Source organism: Vulpes lagopus, chromosome 15 (genome assembly GCF_018345385.1).
Source record: "Vulpes lagopus strain Blue_001 chromosome 15, ASM1834538v1, whole genome shotgun sequence".
In the NCBI taxonomy this organism is placed as follows: Eukaryota; Metazoa; Chordata; class Mammalia; order Carnivora; family Canidae; genus Vulpes; species Vulpes lagopus.
In genome coordinates this window covers 27,922,059-27,939,289 of record NC_054838.1, presented here as the reverse complement: position 1 = coordinate 27,939,289, position 17,231 = coordinate 27,922,059, and the positions used below count along the sequence as shown (strand labels likewise).

The 17,231-nt window shown below is 36.4% G+C and overlaps 1 protein-coding gene across 3 annotated transcripts in view; it reads right to left on the bottom strand.

Moving 5' to 3' along the window:
* The window catches only part of ACER3 (alkaline ceramidase 3), a 159,035-nt gene that overhangs the window by 22,906 nt on the left and 118,898 nt on the right, over nucleotides 1-17,231 (bottom strand). For all 3 annotated transcript variants that reach the window (XM_041729977.1, XM_041729978.1, XM_041729979.1), the window contains one exon: nucleotides 7,363-7,421. In XM_041729977.1, coding sequence (XP_041585911.1) covers nucleotides 7,363-7,421 — 59 coding nt within the window. The remainder of the gene's footprint in view (nucleotides 1-7,362; nucleotides 7,422-17,231) is intronic.

Sequence of the window (17,231 nt, the reverse complement as noted above, 5' to 3'; positions counted from 1 at the left end):
TATGTTTCATGGTGGGTGTACAATGTACTGTGTATTTATGTTTTAATCACACTTCTTATGAATAACACATTGCTGGATTTCCTTTCCTTGCTTGAGAGCCTTTGTTTTTAATTCCTTAGTTTTGTCCATTTATATTTACTGTGATTACTGATATATTTTGAATAATTTCTATCCTTTTGTTTTCTGCTTTGTATTTGTTCTGGTTTCTCTCTGCTTCCCTTTTAACTCTTCTTTTCCTAATATCTTTTAGATTCAGTTTCTGTAATTCTATTTACTCCCTCATGTTTTTGGAAGTCACTACAAAATCAATTACTGGTTTAATGGTTATCAAAAATACACATGTAAAATCTAAAATTGATCACTGTCTGTACCTTCTTCCCAAATAAAAAGGATCTTAAATAACATGTGAGATACCAGAGAATAATCTTAGTTATATAGTTCCTATCTTTAGAATTGTGGGTACACAATTCTAAGTTGATGGCTAATTTCTCTTAGCATTTTGAAGATAATAGTCTACTGTGTTTTGGCTTCCATTGTTGCTGCTGACATGTCTGCTGTTAACTATTCCTTTGTTGGTAATATGTTTTTTATCTTTGGGTATCTTAAGAACTCTGTCTTTGGAGTTCAGCAATTTCAGTATGTTTTTTCTACAGGTAACACTTAGAATTCAACTGCAGATAATATCTCTATTGAGAGCAGAAAAGAGTTTAATATTCAATTCCAACAGAAATGATGAATGAGCAAGGATTAGACTCTCCAGGAATGAACACTAGCACAAAATTATCTTGCCAAAGGAACTTTTTCTTTTTCACATTTAGGAAGCTGTAGAATTGGGAAGCCTCTGGACCAAATGTTACACTCAGCATCATACTGTAACCTTAGCTATAATTCATAGACCAGGAAGCTATCATCACACCTGATTCCAAAGCCATGATGCGCACCCTAGATTCACACCAGTAAATGGATACCTTACATACTACCACTTCTCTCCCCCACTTAACTTGGTTCTGAATTCAATCTTATATGAACACATGTGATTGGCAGAACCTGAATATATCTGGAAAATTACCCATAAAAGAAATAAGGGACATACAGTTTTTAGCTTTCCAGCATCTACGTTATAGGAAAATTTGTACCTACTATCTCTTTGAATATCTATTCTGTCCTAATTTTTGCTATTCTTTCCCTTGGAACTGCAATAAGAAGCATTGTTTCTCTGTAATGCTTTCTGGCTTATTTCTTTAGACTTGCCTTCCAGTTTAATTAATTCTCTCTTCATCTGTGTCTAACCCACTTTTTTACCTTATCCATTGAGTTTTTTATTTCAATATATATTTTTTAATGTTAGAAGTTGATTCTTTTTCAAATATGCAATTTCACTTTTGGTATTCTTCTGTTCCTTGGTCACATTTTCATTAAATATTTTCTAAAAAGTTACTTTATATTTCAGCATCTGATTTGGGGGGTTTATTTTTACTGATTTGTGTTTCTCTTTTTACTTATGGAAGCTTATTTCCTCTTCTGATTGTGTACATTTGTTGGATCTCCATCCAATCTGCAGAAATCCTAAGGGACCTACATGAAACTACATTTCTTTAAAGATAATTTACTTTTGTTTCTTTCAGATATACTGGGGCTTTAGGAATGTTGGGTCAGTTTAAGATAATTTTATACCTTGTAGTTTCCCAGATAGTAAAGGTAATGTGTATTTGAATTCACTACCTGTGTAAAGGCAGAACAGTGAATACAAATTGACAGGAGAGTCATATTTTTCTGAAAGACAAGGTGCCTTCTACCTGTCCATGATCTCAGAGTTCATTTGGCAGTTTAGTTTTCAGCTCCTTTTTTGCATTTGGTGCTTTAGAATTTTCTTTACTTTTTTTTTTTTTTTTTAGCTCAGCTATGCATTTAAAAAGATGTTTGTTGTGCTTTATCCACAATTTCTGGATGTTTTGTTATAAAAGAGATTTTCAGATATATCTTGTTATAGTAAACAAAACAAAACAAAAACCCCACCCAAAACAAACAAATAAGTTCTAGAGTTTCAAACTGATTTAAAAATATCTTTACTGATAAGCACTATTCTGAGTTCCAGGGGTTACCATGATAACTAAGACTTCAAGAAACATAATCTAGATGGGCAAGATAGACAGGTAAACAATGAATAACACTAAATGAAATGATCACCAAATGAAGATATAAGAAAGAAGCTATGGGCAAGGCAGATGAAAGAAAGATGTTTTATCTCCTAGGACTTCCACTGTTTTATACTTTTTATAGGTCTGTCATTTGTGTTTCTAAAAGTATTGATATCCTATCTATTAGATTTGATTTAAGGCAAGAACTTACACTTCTTTATACTTTCCTAAGGTGCCTACACAAGAAGTAGAATAAATTAGGGACTTCTGCTTCTGGGAAGATGAAATAGGCACACTTTTCTCTGTTCTTCCTAATAAGTGCAATTAGAAATCCTGAACATTATATAAAAACAAACATAAAAAGATTCTGAAAGGTGGAGAGAAGAAGGCCAACTGGTTAGAGACTTTGGGACCTGAGTTATGCTATAGTGATAAGTTCTGTATTTTCTTTTTGCCTTATTTATCCTAGAGTTGGAACTGAAGATGTTAGCAACCCAGAAATGCCACTAGATACAGACAAAAATATAGCCCAACAAAAGCCTGTTCTCTCTAGCCAAATGACCAGGGAAGAGGCAGCCTAGCAAGACAGAAAACTTATAAAGTAACTACTATTCTATAGTCAAACACCACAGAAAAAAACTGTAGCCTCATTCCCAACCATGCTGCAAAGACTGAGTGAGGAGTCTAGATTTCCTTCCTCATCAGGCCATAAGAAGAAGAGGCTATAACAAAAGATACAGCATTCATGTTATTGCTGTCTTGAAAGGAGAGAAGAAAAGCAGGGCTGAAAAAGTACTTGAAATAATGCCTGAAAACTTTCAAATTTAGCCAAAAACCTCTTCCCCTCAAAACAAAACACAACACTATAAACCCACAGATTCAAGAAGCTGAGTTAACCTCAAACATGTTAAACCCAAACAAATCCACATCAAGATACATTACTGACAGACTTCTGAAAACTAAAGACAAGGGGAAATCTGAAAAGAGTGAGAGAGAAGCAGCACCTTCTTTTAAGAAAAAACCAATTTGAATGACAGGAAGTCTCATCAGAAAACCTGAAGGCCAGAAGAAAGTTGCACAACATTTTTCAAGTTCTGAAGAACTGTCAACCTAGAATGCTGTATCCAGTGAAAAAAATCAAGATACATTCTCACATGAAGAAAAACCTAAAGGATATTGCCAACAGATCTACCCTAAAAGAATGGCTACAGAAGTTTTCTAAACAGGAAATGAGGAGAGAAGGAATTTTAGAATGTTAGAGAGGAAGAAAGAGGAATTGAAAGAGTAAAAATGTAAGTAAATATAATACATTTTTCTTTTCCTTTTGGGTTTTTCTTTCTTTCTCTCTCTCTTTTTTTTAAAGATTTTGTTTATTTATTCATGAGAGACACAGAGAGAGAGAGAGAGGCAGAGACATACACCGACGGAGAAGCAGGCTCCCTGTGGGGAGCCTGATGTGGGACTCAATCCCAGGACCCCAGGATCACAACCTGAGCCGAAGGCAGATGCCCAACCACTGAGCCACTCAGGTGTCCCTTCCTTTTGAGTTTCTAAATTATGTTTTATGGTGGAGCAAAAATCATAGTATTATTGTCTGATGTGATTATAAATTCATGTAAAATGCGTATTTTAAGTGGTGCAGGGAAGAGTACTGCTGTAGGTTAAATTTTTTTCCCCTCAAAAAAGATATATTGAAGTCCTAAGCCCCAGTAGCTCAGAATGTGACCTTTTTGGAAATAGGGTCATTGCAGATATAATTAATTAAGTAAGATGAGGTTATACTGGAGTAGAGTGGGCTCCTAATCCAATATGTCTGGTGTTCTTATAAGAAAACAACAATGTAAAGACACAGAAATACAAGGAAAACACCATGGCATGACACAGGCAGAGACTAAAATTATGCAAGTGAAAGTCAAGGAGTAGGAAAGACACCAGTAGGAAAGCAAGTCACCAGTAGGAAAGACACCAGTAGGAAAGCAAGTCACCAGAAGCTAAGAAATAAGGATGGATTCTCGTACAGGTTTCAAAGGAATCACAGCCATACTGACACCTTGATTTCTGACTTCTAGCCTCCAGAACTGTGAAACAAAAAGTATAATTATAAACCAATATCCTTCACAATTACAGATGTAGAAATCATTAACAAAATATTAGCAATTATCATTTGGCAACATATAAAAACAATTTTATACCATGACAATGAGGTTCATTCAGAATACAAACCTGGTTCAATATTGGACAATCAATCAATGGAATAACACCATACTCACAGACTGTAGGAAAAATATGGTCATATCAAGTGATATCAAAAAAACATCTAGTGAAACTGAGCACCTTCCTCAACTTGGTAAACATCTAAAAACCATACAGCCGGGCAGCCCCGGTGGTGCAGTGGCTTAGCGCCGCCTGCAGCCCAGGGCATGATTCTGGAGACCCTGGATCGAGTCCCAAGTCAGGCTCTCTGCATGGAGCCTGCTTCTCCCTCTGCCTGTGTCTCGCCTGTGTCTCTGCCTCTCTCTCTCTCTCTGCATCTCTATGAATAAATAAATAAAAATCTTTAAAAAAACCCAACATAGAGTCAACATTGCACTTACATCAATGGTGAAAAGACTAAACACATTTTCCCTGAAACTGAAAACAAGGGACGGTATCTACTCTCACCCCTCTTATTCAATATAGTCCTGGAAGTTCTAGACAGGACAGTTAGGCAAAAAAGGATACCAAAAGCACATACATTAGAAGGGATGATATAAACTGTCCCTATTTGCAGCAAGTCTCAAGGAATCTAGAAGTCTTCTAGAACTATTGAGTTCAAGGTGGCAGAATACAAGATAAAGAATTTCTATATAATAATAATGAACATGTAGACACCAAAACTGAAAAATAAAATACCATTTACAATTGTTCAAAAAATGGAAACTCCAAAATGCTGACGAACAAAATCAAAGATGATCCAAATAAATGGGGAGACATGTATTTATAGATTGGAAGACCCAGCATGGTAAAGATGTGAATTTATTGCAAATTGATATGTGGGTTTAATGTGATTCCTATCAAAATCCCAGCAAAATTTTAAATATGGATGTATTTAAATGTGTATTATAAAATTTATATGGAAAGACAAAGGAACATAAGCAGCTAAAACAATTTTGAAAAGAACTGAGGAATCAGTCTACATGATTTGAAGAGTTGTTTTATATAGCTAGAGTAATCAAGAGAGTATGGCAGTGGTGGAGGGACAGACACACAGATGAATGTAACAAAATAAAAAACCCAGAAATAGATCCACACAAATACTTACAAATCATTTTTGGGAAAAGAGCAAAAGCAATACAGTGGAGAAATTTCAGATAGCCTTTTCAACCAGTGCTCCTGGGGCAGCTGACATCCATATGTAAAAAAAATGGATCTTGACCTAAGCCTTATGGCATATATAAGAATTAGCTGAAAATAAAGCATGAACTCAAATGTAAAATGTACAACTGTACAAAACTTTTAGAAAAAAAAAACAGGAAAAAATCTAGGGTTAGAGAGAGAGTCCTTATATTTGACATCAAAACTATGATCCATAAAATGAAAACTGATAAACTGGACCATATCAAAATTAAAACCTTTTTTGCTCTGTGAAAGACTCTGTGAAGTGTATGAGATGACAAGGTATATAGACTGGGCAAGAAAATATTTGTGAACTACACGTCTGATGAAGGATTAGTATCAAAAATATGTAAGGAACTCTCAAAACCCAACTAAAAAATAAGAAACAATACCATCAGAAAATGGGTAAAGACACAAACATTTCAACCAAGAGGATATACAGATGGCAAATAGGTACATTAAAATATGTTCATCTTCAGACATTAGGGAAATGAAAATTAAAACTACAATGAGAGATCAGCACATACCTATAAGAATGGCTAAAATAAAAAATAGTGACAACATGAAATATTGACAAGAATGCAGAGAAACTGGGTTAACTGGGTTAACTCAAACACTGCTGGTAGAAATGTAAAATGTCAGACCCACCCTGGAAAATAGCATGGCAGTTCTAAGAAAAACTAAACATATAACCATGATACAATTTAGCAATTCCACTCTGGGTATTTATTCCAGAGACTGGAACATTTATATTCACACAGAAACCTATAAACAAATGTTCATAGCAACTTTATTCCTTATAGTCAAAAACTAGAAACAATTCAGATATCATTTAACAGGTCAATGGTTATGCATCCATACCATGGAATACTACTCAGCAATTGAAAGGGTTGAACCACTGACACATTCAACAACTTGTACTTATCTCCAGTAAATCATGCTGAGTGCAAAAGGCCAATCCCAAAGGTTATATATACTGTATGATTCCATTTACATAATATTTTTGAAATTAAAAAAATTATAGAAATGCAGGAAAGATGAGTGAATGCCAGGCAGGGGTTAAGGATAGCTGGTGAAAGGATGGGGTAGGAAAGAAGTGAGTATGGCTTTAAAAGGACAACACAGGGATCCTTGTGGTGATGGAATTGTTCTGTATCTTGACTCTGCCAATGTTAAATCCTGGTTTTCATATTGTACTATAGTTTTGCAAGACATCATTGGAGAAAACTGGTAAGGGTACAGGAGATTTCTATTATTTTATAATGCATGTGCTTCTATAATTACTTCAAAATAAAACGCTTAATTAAAAAAAGAAAAAAGGATAAATCAATAAATCATGTTATTTATTTATTGAGCACATGCTATGTGGCCAGGTCACGTGGAAGGTACTCACATGAATATTTATTATTTAATCTTCATAAACTCTATAAAGATTATAACTATTTCCTAAAAGATCTCTGGAGTACTGATTCTTTGTGACATTAACTATCTTCCTTAAAAAGTGTTTTGTAAGAAGGGTTTTGAGTCCAGTAGTTTGAGGAACACAAAAACAATTTTTATTTTTACTATAGCATTTTTCAAGGCAATATACTAATGTACATTACAAATATTCAAAAGGAGGCCATCATGCATAGTTTTCCTCTAATTTTGGAACTTTTGTTTTTATAGGATGCCATTTAACACCTTGTTTAAAGAACTAGTATTCATTATCTTATACCACAATAAATGTTGGCCTAAAGCTCTCTATCAATATTACTGCTAGAGTTGCGTTTTATGTATTATTTCAACTTAGCTATAGCTTTATTGCTTGAATATAATTTAAATCATGGCGTTGATCCAAACCACTTACCATGTAACAATATAAATAGATCGAAGTACTAATGTGAAGACCAACATTCCATACATAACCTGAATAAGAAAGGAAAAATGAAGTTAGTAAAATCATTATTCTTTGGCAAAGGAAGTATATTTTGCCTACAAAAGTAGCCCTCTCAAAATTTATTACCTTTGGTTACATTTTATTTATTTCTTTATTTATTGAATTTTATTTATTTATTCATGAGAGACACAGAGCATGAGAGGGAGAAGCAGAGACACAGGCAGAGAGAGAAGCAGGCTCCATGCAGGGAGCCAGACATGGGCCTCGATCCCGGGTCTCCAGGATCACGCCCTGGGCCAAAAGCAGCGCTAAACGGCTGAGCCACCTGTGTTGCCCCTTTTGGTTACATTTTAAAGAACAGACTTTTTGCAAATATCTTCTCCCATCCATAGGTTGCTTTCTTGTTTTGTTGATTGTTTCTTTCACTGTGCAGCTTTTTATTTTGATGAAGTCTCTTATTTTGATGAAGTCTCAATAGTCTATTTTTGCTTTTGTTTTTCTTGCCTCCAGAAACATATCTAGAAAGAAGTTGCTACTGCCAATGTCAAAGAGGTTACTGTGTTCTTCTTTAGGATTTTTATGGTTTCAAGTCTCAGATTTAGCTCTTTAACCCATTTTTATTTTATTTTATTTTTTAAATATTTTTATTTATTTATTCACGAGAGAGAGAGGGGGGGGGGGGGCAAAGACACAGGCAGAGGGAGAAGCAGGCTCCATGCAGGGAGCCCGATATGGGACTCGATCCCGGGACGCCAGCATCACACCCTGGGCTGAAGGCAGGTGCTCAACTGCTGAGCCACCCAGGCCAGGGTACCCTCTTTAACCTATTTTTAATTTATTTTTGTGTATGGTGTAAGAAAGTGGTTCAGTTTCATTCTTTTGCATGTGGCACTCCAGTTTCCCCAACGCCATTTGTTGAAAAGACTTTTTCCCATTGAATATTCTTTCCTGCTTTTTTGAAGATTAATTGACCATAAGGTTGTACGTTCATTTCTGGATTTTCTCTTCCATTCCACTGATCTATGTGTCTATTTTTGTACCAATTATCATACTGTTTTGATTATTACACCTTTTTAAAAAATGTAAATTCAATTAGCCAACATATAGTATACATCACTAGTTTCAGATGTAGAGTTCAATAATTCATCAGTTGTGTAACACCCAGGGCTCATCAGATCATGGGCCCTCCATAACGCCCATTCCAATTACCCCTTCCTCCACCCACCTCTCTTCTAGCAACCTTCAGTTTGTTTCCTATAGTTAAGATTCTGTCGTGTTTTGTCTCCCTCTCTATTACTTCCTGATCAGTTCTCCCTCCCTTCTCCTATGATCTTCTGTGCTATTTCTTATATTTCACATGAGTGAAACCAAATGATACCTCTTTCTCTGATTGACTTATTTTGCCCAGCATAATATCCTCTAGTTCCATCCACGTTGATGTAAATGGTTAAGTATTCATCCTTTATAATGGCTAATATTCCATTGCATGTATGTATGTATGTATGTATGTACGTATGTATGTGTGTTTGTGTGTATCACATCCTCTTTAATCATTCATCTGTTAGACATCTCTGCCTTTCTATAGTTTGGCTATTTGTGGACATTGCTGCTATAAACATTGGGGTGCGTGTGCCCCTTCGGATCATTACATTTGTATCTTTGGGGCAAATATCTAGCAGGGCAATTGCTGGGTCATAGGGAAGCTCAATTTTTCACTTTTTGGGGAATCTCCATACTGTTTTCCAGAGTGCCTGCACTGGCTTGCATTCCCACCAACAGCGTAAGAAGAGTCCGCTTTTTCTTCATCCTTGCCAACATCTGTTGTTTCCTGATTTGTTCATTTTAGCTATTCTGACTGGTGTGAGGTGGTATCTATAGTGATTTTGATTTGTATTTCCCTGATGACAAGAGATGCTGAGCATTTTTTTCATGTGTCTGTTGGCCACCTGTATGTCTGCTTTGGAAAAAACGTCTGTTCATATCTTCTGCCCACTTCTTGACTGGATTATTTGTTTTTTGGGTGTTGAGTTTGATAAGATTTTAAATAAATTTTCTTGGATACTAGCCCTTTATCTGATATGTCACTTGCAAATATCTTCTCCCATTCCAGACCTGAAGTCTGGAATTGTGATGCCTCCAAGTTGTTTTTCTTTTTCAAGGTTTGCTTTTGCTATTCAGGGTCTTTTGCAGTTCCATACAAATTTTAGGACTGTTTATCTGATAGAGGATTAGTATCCAAAATACATTAAAAAAAAACTTAAAAAAACTTGGGGTACCTGGGTAGCACATTTGTTTAAGCGTCCAACTCTTGGTTTCAGTTCAGGTGATGATCTCAGGGTTATGAGATTGAGCCCCAAAAATTGGGCTTGACGCTCAGGACAGACTGCTTGAAATTTTCTCTCCCTTTCCCTTTGCCCCTCCTCCAGCTTGTGCTCTTTCTCCCTCTAAAATAAATAAATCTTTTAAAAAACCTTATAAAACTCAACATCTGAAAAACTAATAATCCAATTAAAAATGTGAAGACACCAACAGACTATTCTCCACAGAAGACATACAGATGGCATAAGAAAAGATGTGACACAGACATATGAACACATGAAAAGATGCTCACCATCGCTGATCATCAGGGAAACACAAATCAAATGAGTTATTATCTTACATCTGTCGGAATGGCTAAAATCAACAATACAAGAAACAACAGGTTTCTTGTGACAAGGATGTGGAGAAAAGGGAACCCTCATGCAATGTTGGTGGTCGGCAAATTGGTGCAGCCACTCTGGAAAAGTTAAAAATAGAACTACCCTATGATCCAGCAATTGCACTACTATATATTTACTCCAAGAATACAAAAATACTAATTCGAAGGGATACATTTATCTCAATGTTTATAGCAGCATTATCTACCCGAGCCAAAATATAGAAACAGCCCAAGTCAACTGATGAATGGATAAAGAAGATGTGGTATAAAGAAGGGGAGCTAGGATGGCACATAGTAGGAGGACCCTAGGCTGGCCTTGTTCCTTGAATGCAGCTAGATAACTATCAAATCATTCTGAATACCCAAAAAATTAACCTGAGGACTGATACAACAAACTGCACAACTAGGAGAGAAAAGACCATAGCAAGGAATGTAGGATGTGTGGAGACATGGTTTGGGGGAGAAACACTTTATGGGTGTTGTGGAAGAGGGGGAGCCTTTGTCATGGAGAAAGGTGAGAGAGGAGTGCACAGTGATTGATACAAAGAGGATACTTCCCTAAAGCTATTGTTTGGGAAAATGGAAGGGGCTAATTTTCACGAGTTTTTGCAACCAGCAGGGCTCAAAAGACTGGAGTTATGGAGGTTCATGGGTTTGTCTGGGATAGAGACCTGAAGGCACTGCCCTGCTCCTGGAGAGAAGGCAGGCAAGTGTCTCTGGGCAGAAGGTGTGATCTGAGGATTACCCGGGACACACGGTGGAAAGTGACTATTTCCTATTCCTGGAGTGCATCTGTGAGAGGTGGCTTTGCCTCTCCGGGGACAAAGGAGCCTGCAGGTGGCATTTTGCTCCTCTACCCTCACCATAGACCCAGAAAAATCTACTAAGGGCAGCTAACCTGGACACCGATTGTTTAGCCTGCTTTGCCTCTGCTCTAGTGCAGCTGCCCTTCTGGGTCAAACCAGCATTGGTTCCGGCATGTCATGACCCTCGCCGAGAAGCCCAGCATGGGTTCCTGCCACAGCAAGTCCCTAAAGTTTGGAGTTTTGGAAGTTAGCAGGTTTGGCTATGATAGAGCCCAAAGTGCACTGTGCTGCTCCAGGCAGGTGAACAACCTGGAGAAAGAGGGTGAAAAAAGCAACTAAAAAACACATAGGATGCATGGGGGGAAATTATCTGCTCTTCTGGGAGGGCTTCCTGAGAACAGGGAGTGTGGAATACCTTCCCCTAGGGATAAAGAAGCTAGCTGGCACAATTTACTTTCCCCATCCCTTAAGCGTAAACCAACTTCAGTAAACAAATGCTATGCACTAACACTGGTTGCCTAATGCTTATACCAGGTCCCACCCCTCTGTGCTACCCTGGTACTGCTTTTCTTGGGCAGGTGTGCCTAAGGACCAGCCCAGTGGGCCTCTTCCCCAAAAGACAAGCACAACCCTTCCTAGCCCCAACATATCTACTAACCAAAAAGTTCTGTACTTTTTTTTAAATTTAAAAAATTTTTTTAACTGAAACACACAAACACAAGTGCCTAAAAGATAAACGTTTTGACGATTATCATAAAACAAGTACCCTTGTACTTTTTGACTTTGTAATTAAAAATGGACCATTGACAGCGTACTCTAAATCAACCTCAGTATCCCTCTCAAGCTCTATACCTTCTCTTCCTCAAGACTCAACACTATTCTGGAGTCCCAGGATCGAGTCCTGCGTCGTGCTCCCAGCATGGAGCCTGCTTCTCCCTACTCCTGTGTCTCTGCCTCTCTCTCTCTCTCTCTCTCTCTCTCTCTCTCTCTCATAAATAAATAAATAAATAAATAAACAAACAAACAAATAAATAAATAAATAAAAAATAAATAAATGGAATCCTATATGTGTCAAGCTTCCTTTACCCAATATTATGTTTATGAGCCTTATTCAACTTGTTATATGAGCTGTGGCATATTAGTTCTCACTATTTAATATCCACTTCCTTTCTATTTAATAATTTATTAATATTATCTAATAATAAATTAAATATAATTTAATAATTATATAAAATGGTTTATTTAAAACTAAAAATTAATATATTGACAATATTTCATAAATTAATATTATTTGAATATGCATATTTTCTTTTTCTTGGTTATCATATGAGGGACCTATTTCATTAAATAGGTAATAATTATTTCAAGAATTACTTTAGGTTTTTGTTTTGTTTTAATAGAAATTTACTTGCTTATAGTTCTGGAGGCTAGAAATATAAGGTAAAGGTGCCAGCAAGCTTGGTTTCCTCTGAGGGACTCTCTTCTAGGCTTGTAGGTGGCTATCTTTTTCTGATGTCTTCATATGATTCTCTTCTATGACTATGTCTTAATCTCTCTTTATAAGGACACCAGTCATATTGGATTAAGGCCTATCCATATGAACTCATTTTACCTTAATTATCTTTTCCAAGGCCCTGTCTCCAAATATAGTTCTTTTTTTTTCTTATTAATTCCAGTATAGTTAAGTGTTATATTAGTTTCAGGTGTACAATACCATTACTGTAATTCAACAGTATCACAATTGTTGAATCACCATTCAACAATTCTATACATTACTCAATGCTTATCATAAGTGTACCCTTAATCCTCCTCACCTATTTCACCCATCCCCCTTCCTCTCTGGTAACCATCAGTTTGTTCTCTATAGTTAAGAGTTTTTTTCTTTTTTAAAACTTGTTTTTTGGGCAGCTTGGGTGGCTCAGTGGTTTAGCACCGCCTTCAGCCTAGGGCCTGATCCTGGAGACCTGGAATTGAGTCCCACATCAGGCTCCCTGCATGGAGCCTTGCTTCTCCCTCTGCCTGTGTCTCTGCCTCTCTCTGTCTCTCATGAATAAGAAAATAAAATCTAAAAAAAATTTTTGTTTCTTAAAGTCCACATATGAATGAAATCATACGGTATTTGTCTGACTTATTTCACTTAGCATTTTACCCTCTAAGTCCACCCATGTTGTTGCAAATGGCAATGTTTCATTCTCTTTTATGGCTGAGTAATATTCCATGGCATATATGTACCACTTCTTTACCAATTCATCAATGGGTGGAAAATTGGGCTGCTTCCATTATTTGGTTATTGTGAAAAATGCTGCAATAAACGATGGTGAACATATCTTTTCAAGTTAGTGCTTTCATTTTCTTTGGGTAGTGTAATTACTGGATCATTCAGTAATTCTATTTCTTTTTTTTAAAGATTTTATTTAAGTAGTCTCTACACTCTATATGAGGCTTGAACTTACAACCCTGAGATCAAGAGTCGCATGCTCCACTGAGCCAGACAGGCACCTCCAGTAGTTCTATTTTTAATTTTCCGAGAAACCTCCATACTGTTTTCCACAGTTGCTGCACCAGTTTGCATTCCCACCAATAGTGCATGAGAGTTCCTTTGTCTCCACATCCTTGCCAACACTTCTTTTATTTCTGATTTTAGCCATTTTGACAGGTGTGAGGTGATACCTCAGTGTGGTTTTGATTTGCATTTCCCTGATGATGAGTGATGGTGAGCATCTTTTCATGTGTCTGTTGCCCATGTTATGTCTTCTTTGGAGAAGTGTCTGTTCATGTCTTTTGTCCAGTTTTTAACTGTATTATTTGGGTTTTTTGGTGTTAAGCTGTGTAAGTTCTTTATATATTTTTGATATTAACCCCTTATTGCATATCACTTTCAAATATCTTTTCCCATTCAGTAGGTTGGCTTTTTTTTTTTTTTTTTGTAGGTTGGCTTTTTATTGATGGTTTCCTTTGTTGTGCAAAAGCACTGTATTTTGATGTCCCAAAAGTTTATTTTTGCTTTTGTCTACCCCGCCTTTCTAGACATAGCTAGAAAAATGTTGCTATGGCCAATGTGAGAGAAATTACTGCCTATGTCCTCTTCTAGGATTTTTATGGTTTCAGGTCTCACATTTACGTCTTTAATCCATTTTGAGTTTTTGTGTATTGTATAGAAAGTGGTCCAGTTTCATTCTTTTTTTATTATTATTATTTTTATTTATTCATAGAGACACAGCTAGAGAGAGAGAGGCAGAGACACAGGCAGAGGGAGAAGCAGGCACCATGCAGGGAGCCCGACGTGGGACTCGATCCCGGGTCTGCAGGATCACGCCCTGGGCTACAGGCGGCGCTAAACCGCTGCGCCACCGGGGCTGCCCCAGTTTCATTCTTATGCATAAAGCTGTCCAGTTTTTCCCAACATCATTTATTGAAGAGACTTTTTCCCCTTGCATTGAATATGCATATTTTATATGTCCATTCTACTGCAGCTGGACACTGGAGTCCAATTTTAGATATCTATAATAACCCTGCTATAGTCACTTTAATATATATTTTTGGTGACATGTTGAGATTTCTATTGAACATAAGCCAAACTGATGGAGCAGAGTATGCATAAACTGTTTTCCAAAGTGGTTATGACAATTAACACTCCCACCAACAGTGTATGATGGTTGCTTAACAACCTTGTCAATAAGCACTTAATACTGTAGTCTTTTTGATTTTAGCTATTCTGTTGGGTTTCTAGTAGCACCTCATTATATTTGTAATTTTTATTTCCATGATGACTAATTAATTACCACTTCACAAGTTTATTGGCCATTTGAGTATAGTCTTTTGTTAAGCATCTCTTTGTCCATTTTTCTACTTGGGTTTTCTACTTTTATTGGTTTGTGGAAGGTCTTTATATATACTAGTCTTCACTTGATCATATATGTTGTGAATATCTTAATCCACTCTACAGCATTATGTTTTTACTCTTAGGATGCCTTTTGATAAACCCAAATTCTTAATTTTAAGATAAATGATAGAATGTGTCTTGTAATGATGGCATAATTATCCATTTATTTAGGTACTCTTTAACGTCTTCAAACATGTTTTATCACTTTTTCCATTTGTAAGTCTTAGACATTTATGTTAGATTTATTCCAAGGCACTTCATATTCTTTTTAAAAAATTTTTATAATTAAAAAAATTTTTTCATGATAGAGACAGAGACACAGGAGGAGGGAGAAGCAGGCTCCATGCCGAGAGCCTGACGTGGGACTCGATCCTGGGACTCCAGGATTGCGCCCTGGGCCAAAGGCAGGCGCCAAACCGCTGAGCCACCCAGGGATCCCCCAGCACCTCATATTCTTAGATGATTATTTTAAGTAGTACTTTCAAAAATATTTTCTACCTGTTTGATGCCATTATATATAACAGACTGGAATATATAACTGGAATTAGTTCTTCTTTTACTATGTGGTAGAATATTCTAGTGAAGTCATATTTGTGGGAAGATTTCTGACTACTGACTCGATTACTTACATATACACACACACACAAAGCCATTTTTTGTAGTTTTTATATCACGTGACTTTGCATTTAAAATCTCTTCAGATTTTAATAATCTGTAGATTCTTTAATTTTATATGTATACATTTGTGTATCACTTGTGAATATTTACAGTTTTGTTTCATCGTCTTAAATTTAATAACTTTAATTTCTTTTTCCTGCCTAATGAAGTAGGCCAAACCCTTGCTATCTCATGCTCAATTTCAAAGGGAAAGCTTTCACTGGTTCATCACTAACTGTAATATTGGCTATAGGGCTTAAAATTTATTTTGAAAATAATTTTTAACAGATTAAGAATACCTTTTTTTATTTCCAATTTGCTGGGTTTTTTTTTTAAAGATTTATTTATTTATTTATTCATGAGAGACACAAAGAGAAGGCAGAGCCATAGGCAGAGGGAGAAGCAGGCTTCTTGTGGGAAGCCTGATGAGAGACTCAATCCCAGGACCCCGGGATCATGACCTGAGCCAAAGGCAGATGCTCAACCACTGAGTCACCCAGGTGCCCCCAGATTTTCTATTCTTTATTAAGTTTCTGCAAGTTATACTTCCAGGAATCTGTCCACTAAAAAAAATTGCAATTTTAAATTTATTAGCATAAAGTCTCTCATAATATTCAATTAATTCTTTAAGGCCCTTAGGATTTAATGTGATATCCTTTCATTCTGATATTATTTGTGCTTGCCTTTTCACTTATGATCAAATATGCCAAGGATATATGTTAATTTTACTTGCCTTTTTGAAGAAGGAACTTATAGCTTTGCTTATTTTCTCTACAGATACTTGTTTTCTAATGTATTCATTTTTGCTTTTTATTTTTCCTTTGTTTCTTGAAATAGATGCCAAAACTCGCCTTTATGGCCTTTCTTCTTCCTCTTTTTTTTTTTTTTTGGTATACACATTTTAAGGCTAGATATTTCTTTCCAAGTATTGATTTTGCCAAGTCAAGTCCTCCAGGTTTTAACATGTATTTTTTCATTCTGACTCCATAGTATTTTCCAATTTCTATGACTTCTTTGAGCCATGTATTATTTAGAATTATATTGCTTATATTTAACATAATTGTATTATAATCAGAAATTATATTCTGATTCTAAGCCTTTGAAATTTAAGGTGCTATGTGGGCAAGTATATAGTCAATTTTTGTAAATGTTCTTTAAGGGCTTGAAAAAAGTGTTTCTGCAATTATTGGATGCAGTATTTTACATCTGGCTTATGGGCAAGGTTTCATATCTATCTATCAGAAAGAGAGTGCGTATATGGTGGGGGGGGGGGCAGAGGGAGGAAGAGAATCTTCATCCAGACTCTCTGCTGAGTGGGGAGTCTGACACAGGGCTGGATCCCAGGACCCTGAGATCATGACCTAAGCCAAAACCAAGAGTTGGCTGCCCAACCACTGGGCCACACAGGCACCACATGGGTCAAGGTTTTTTTTTTTTTAGAGATTTATTTATTCATGAGAGACAGAGACAGAGAGAGAGGCAGAGACATAGGCAGAGAGAGAAGTAGGCTCCATGTAGGGCGCCCAATGTGGGACTCAATCCCCTGACTCCAGGATCACGCCCTGAGCCAAAGGCAGACACTCAACTGCTGAGCCAGCCAGGTGTCCCATGGGTCAAGATTCTTTAATCATGTTGTGCAAATATTCCACATTTATTACTGAGAGGTATATATTAAAATCACATAAAATTCTAGATTTCTCTTTTTTTTAGTTCTGTCAAATTTTGCATTATATATTTGAGACATTACATGGACTACAAATTTTGAATTATTATAATTTTCTGATGAATTGAATAT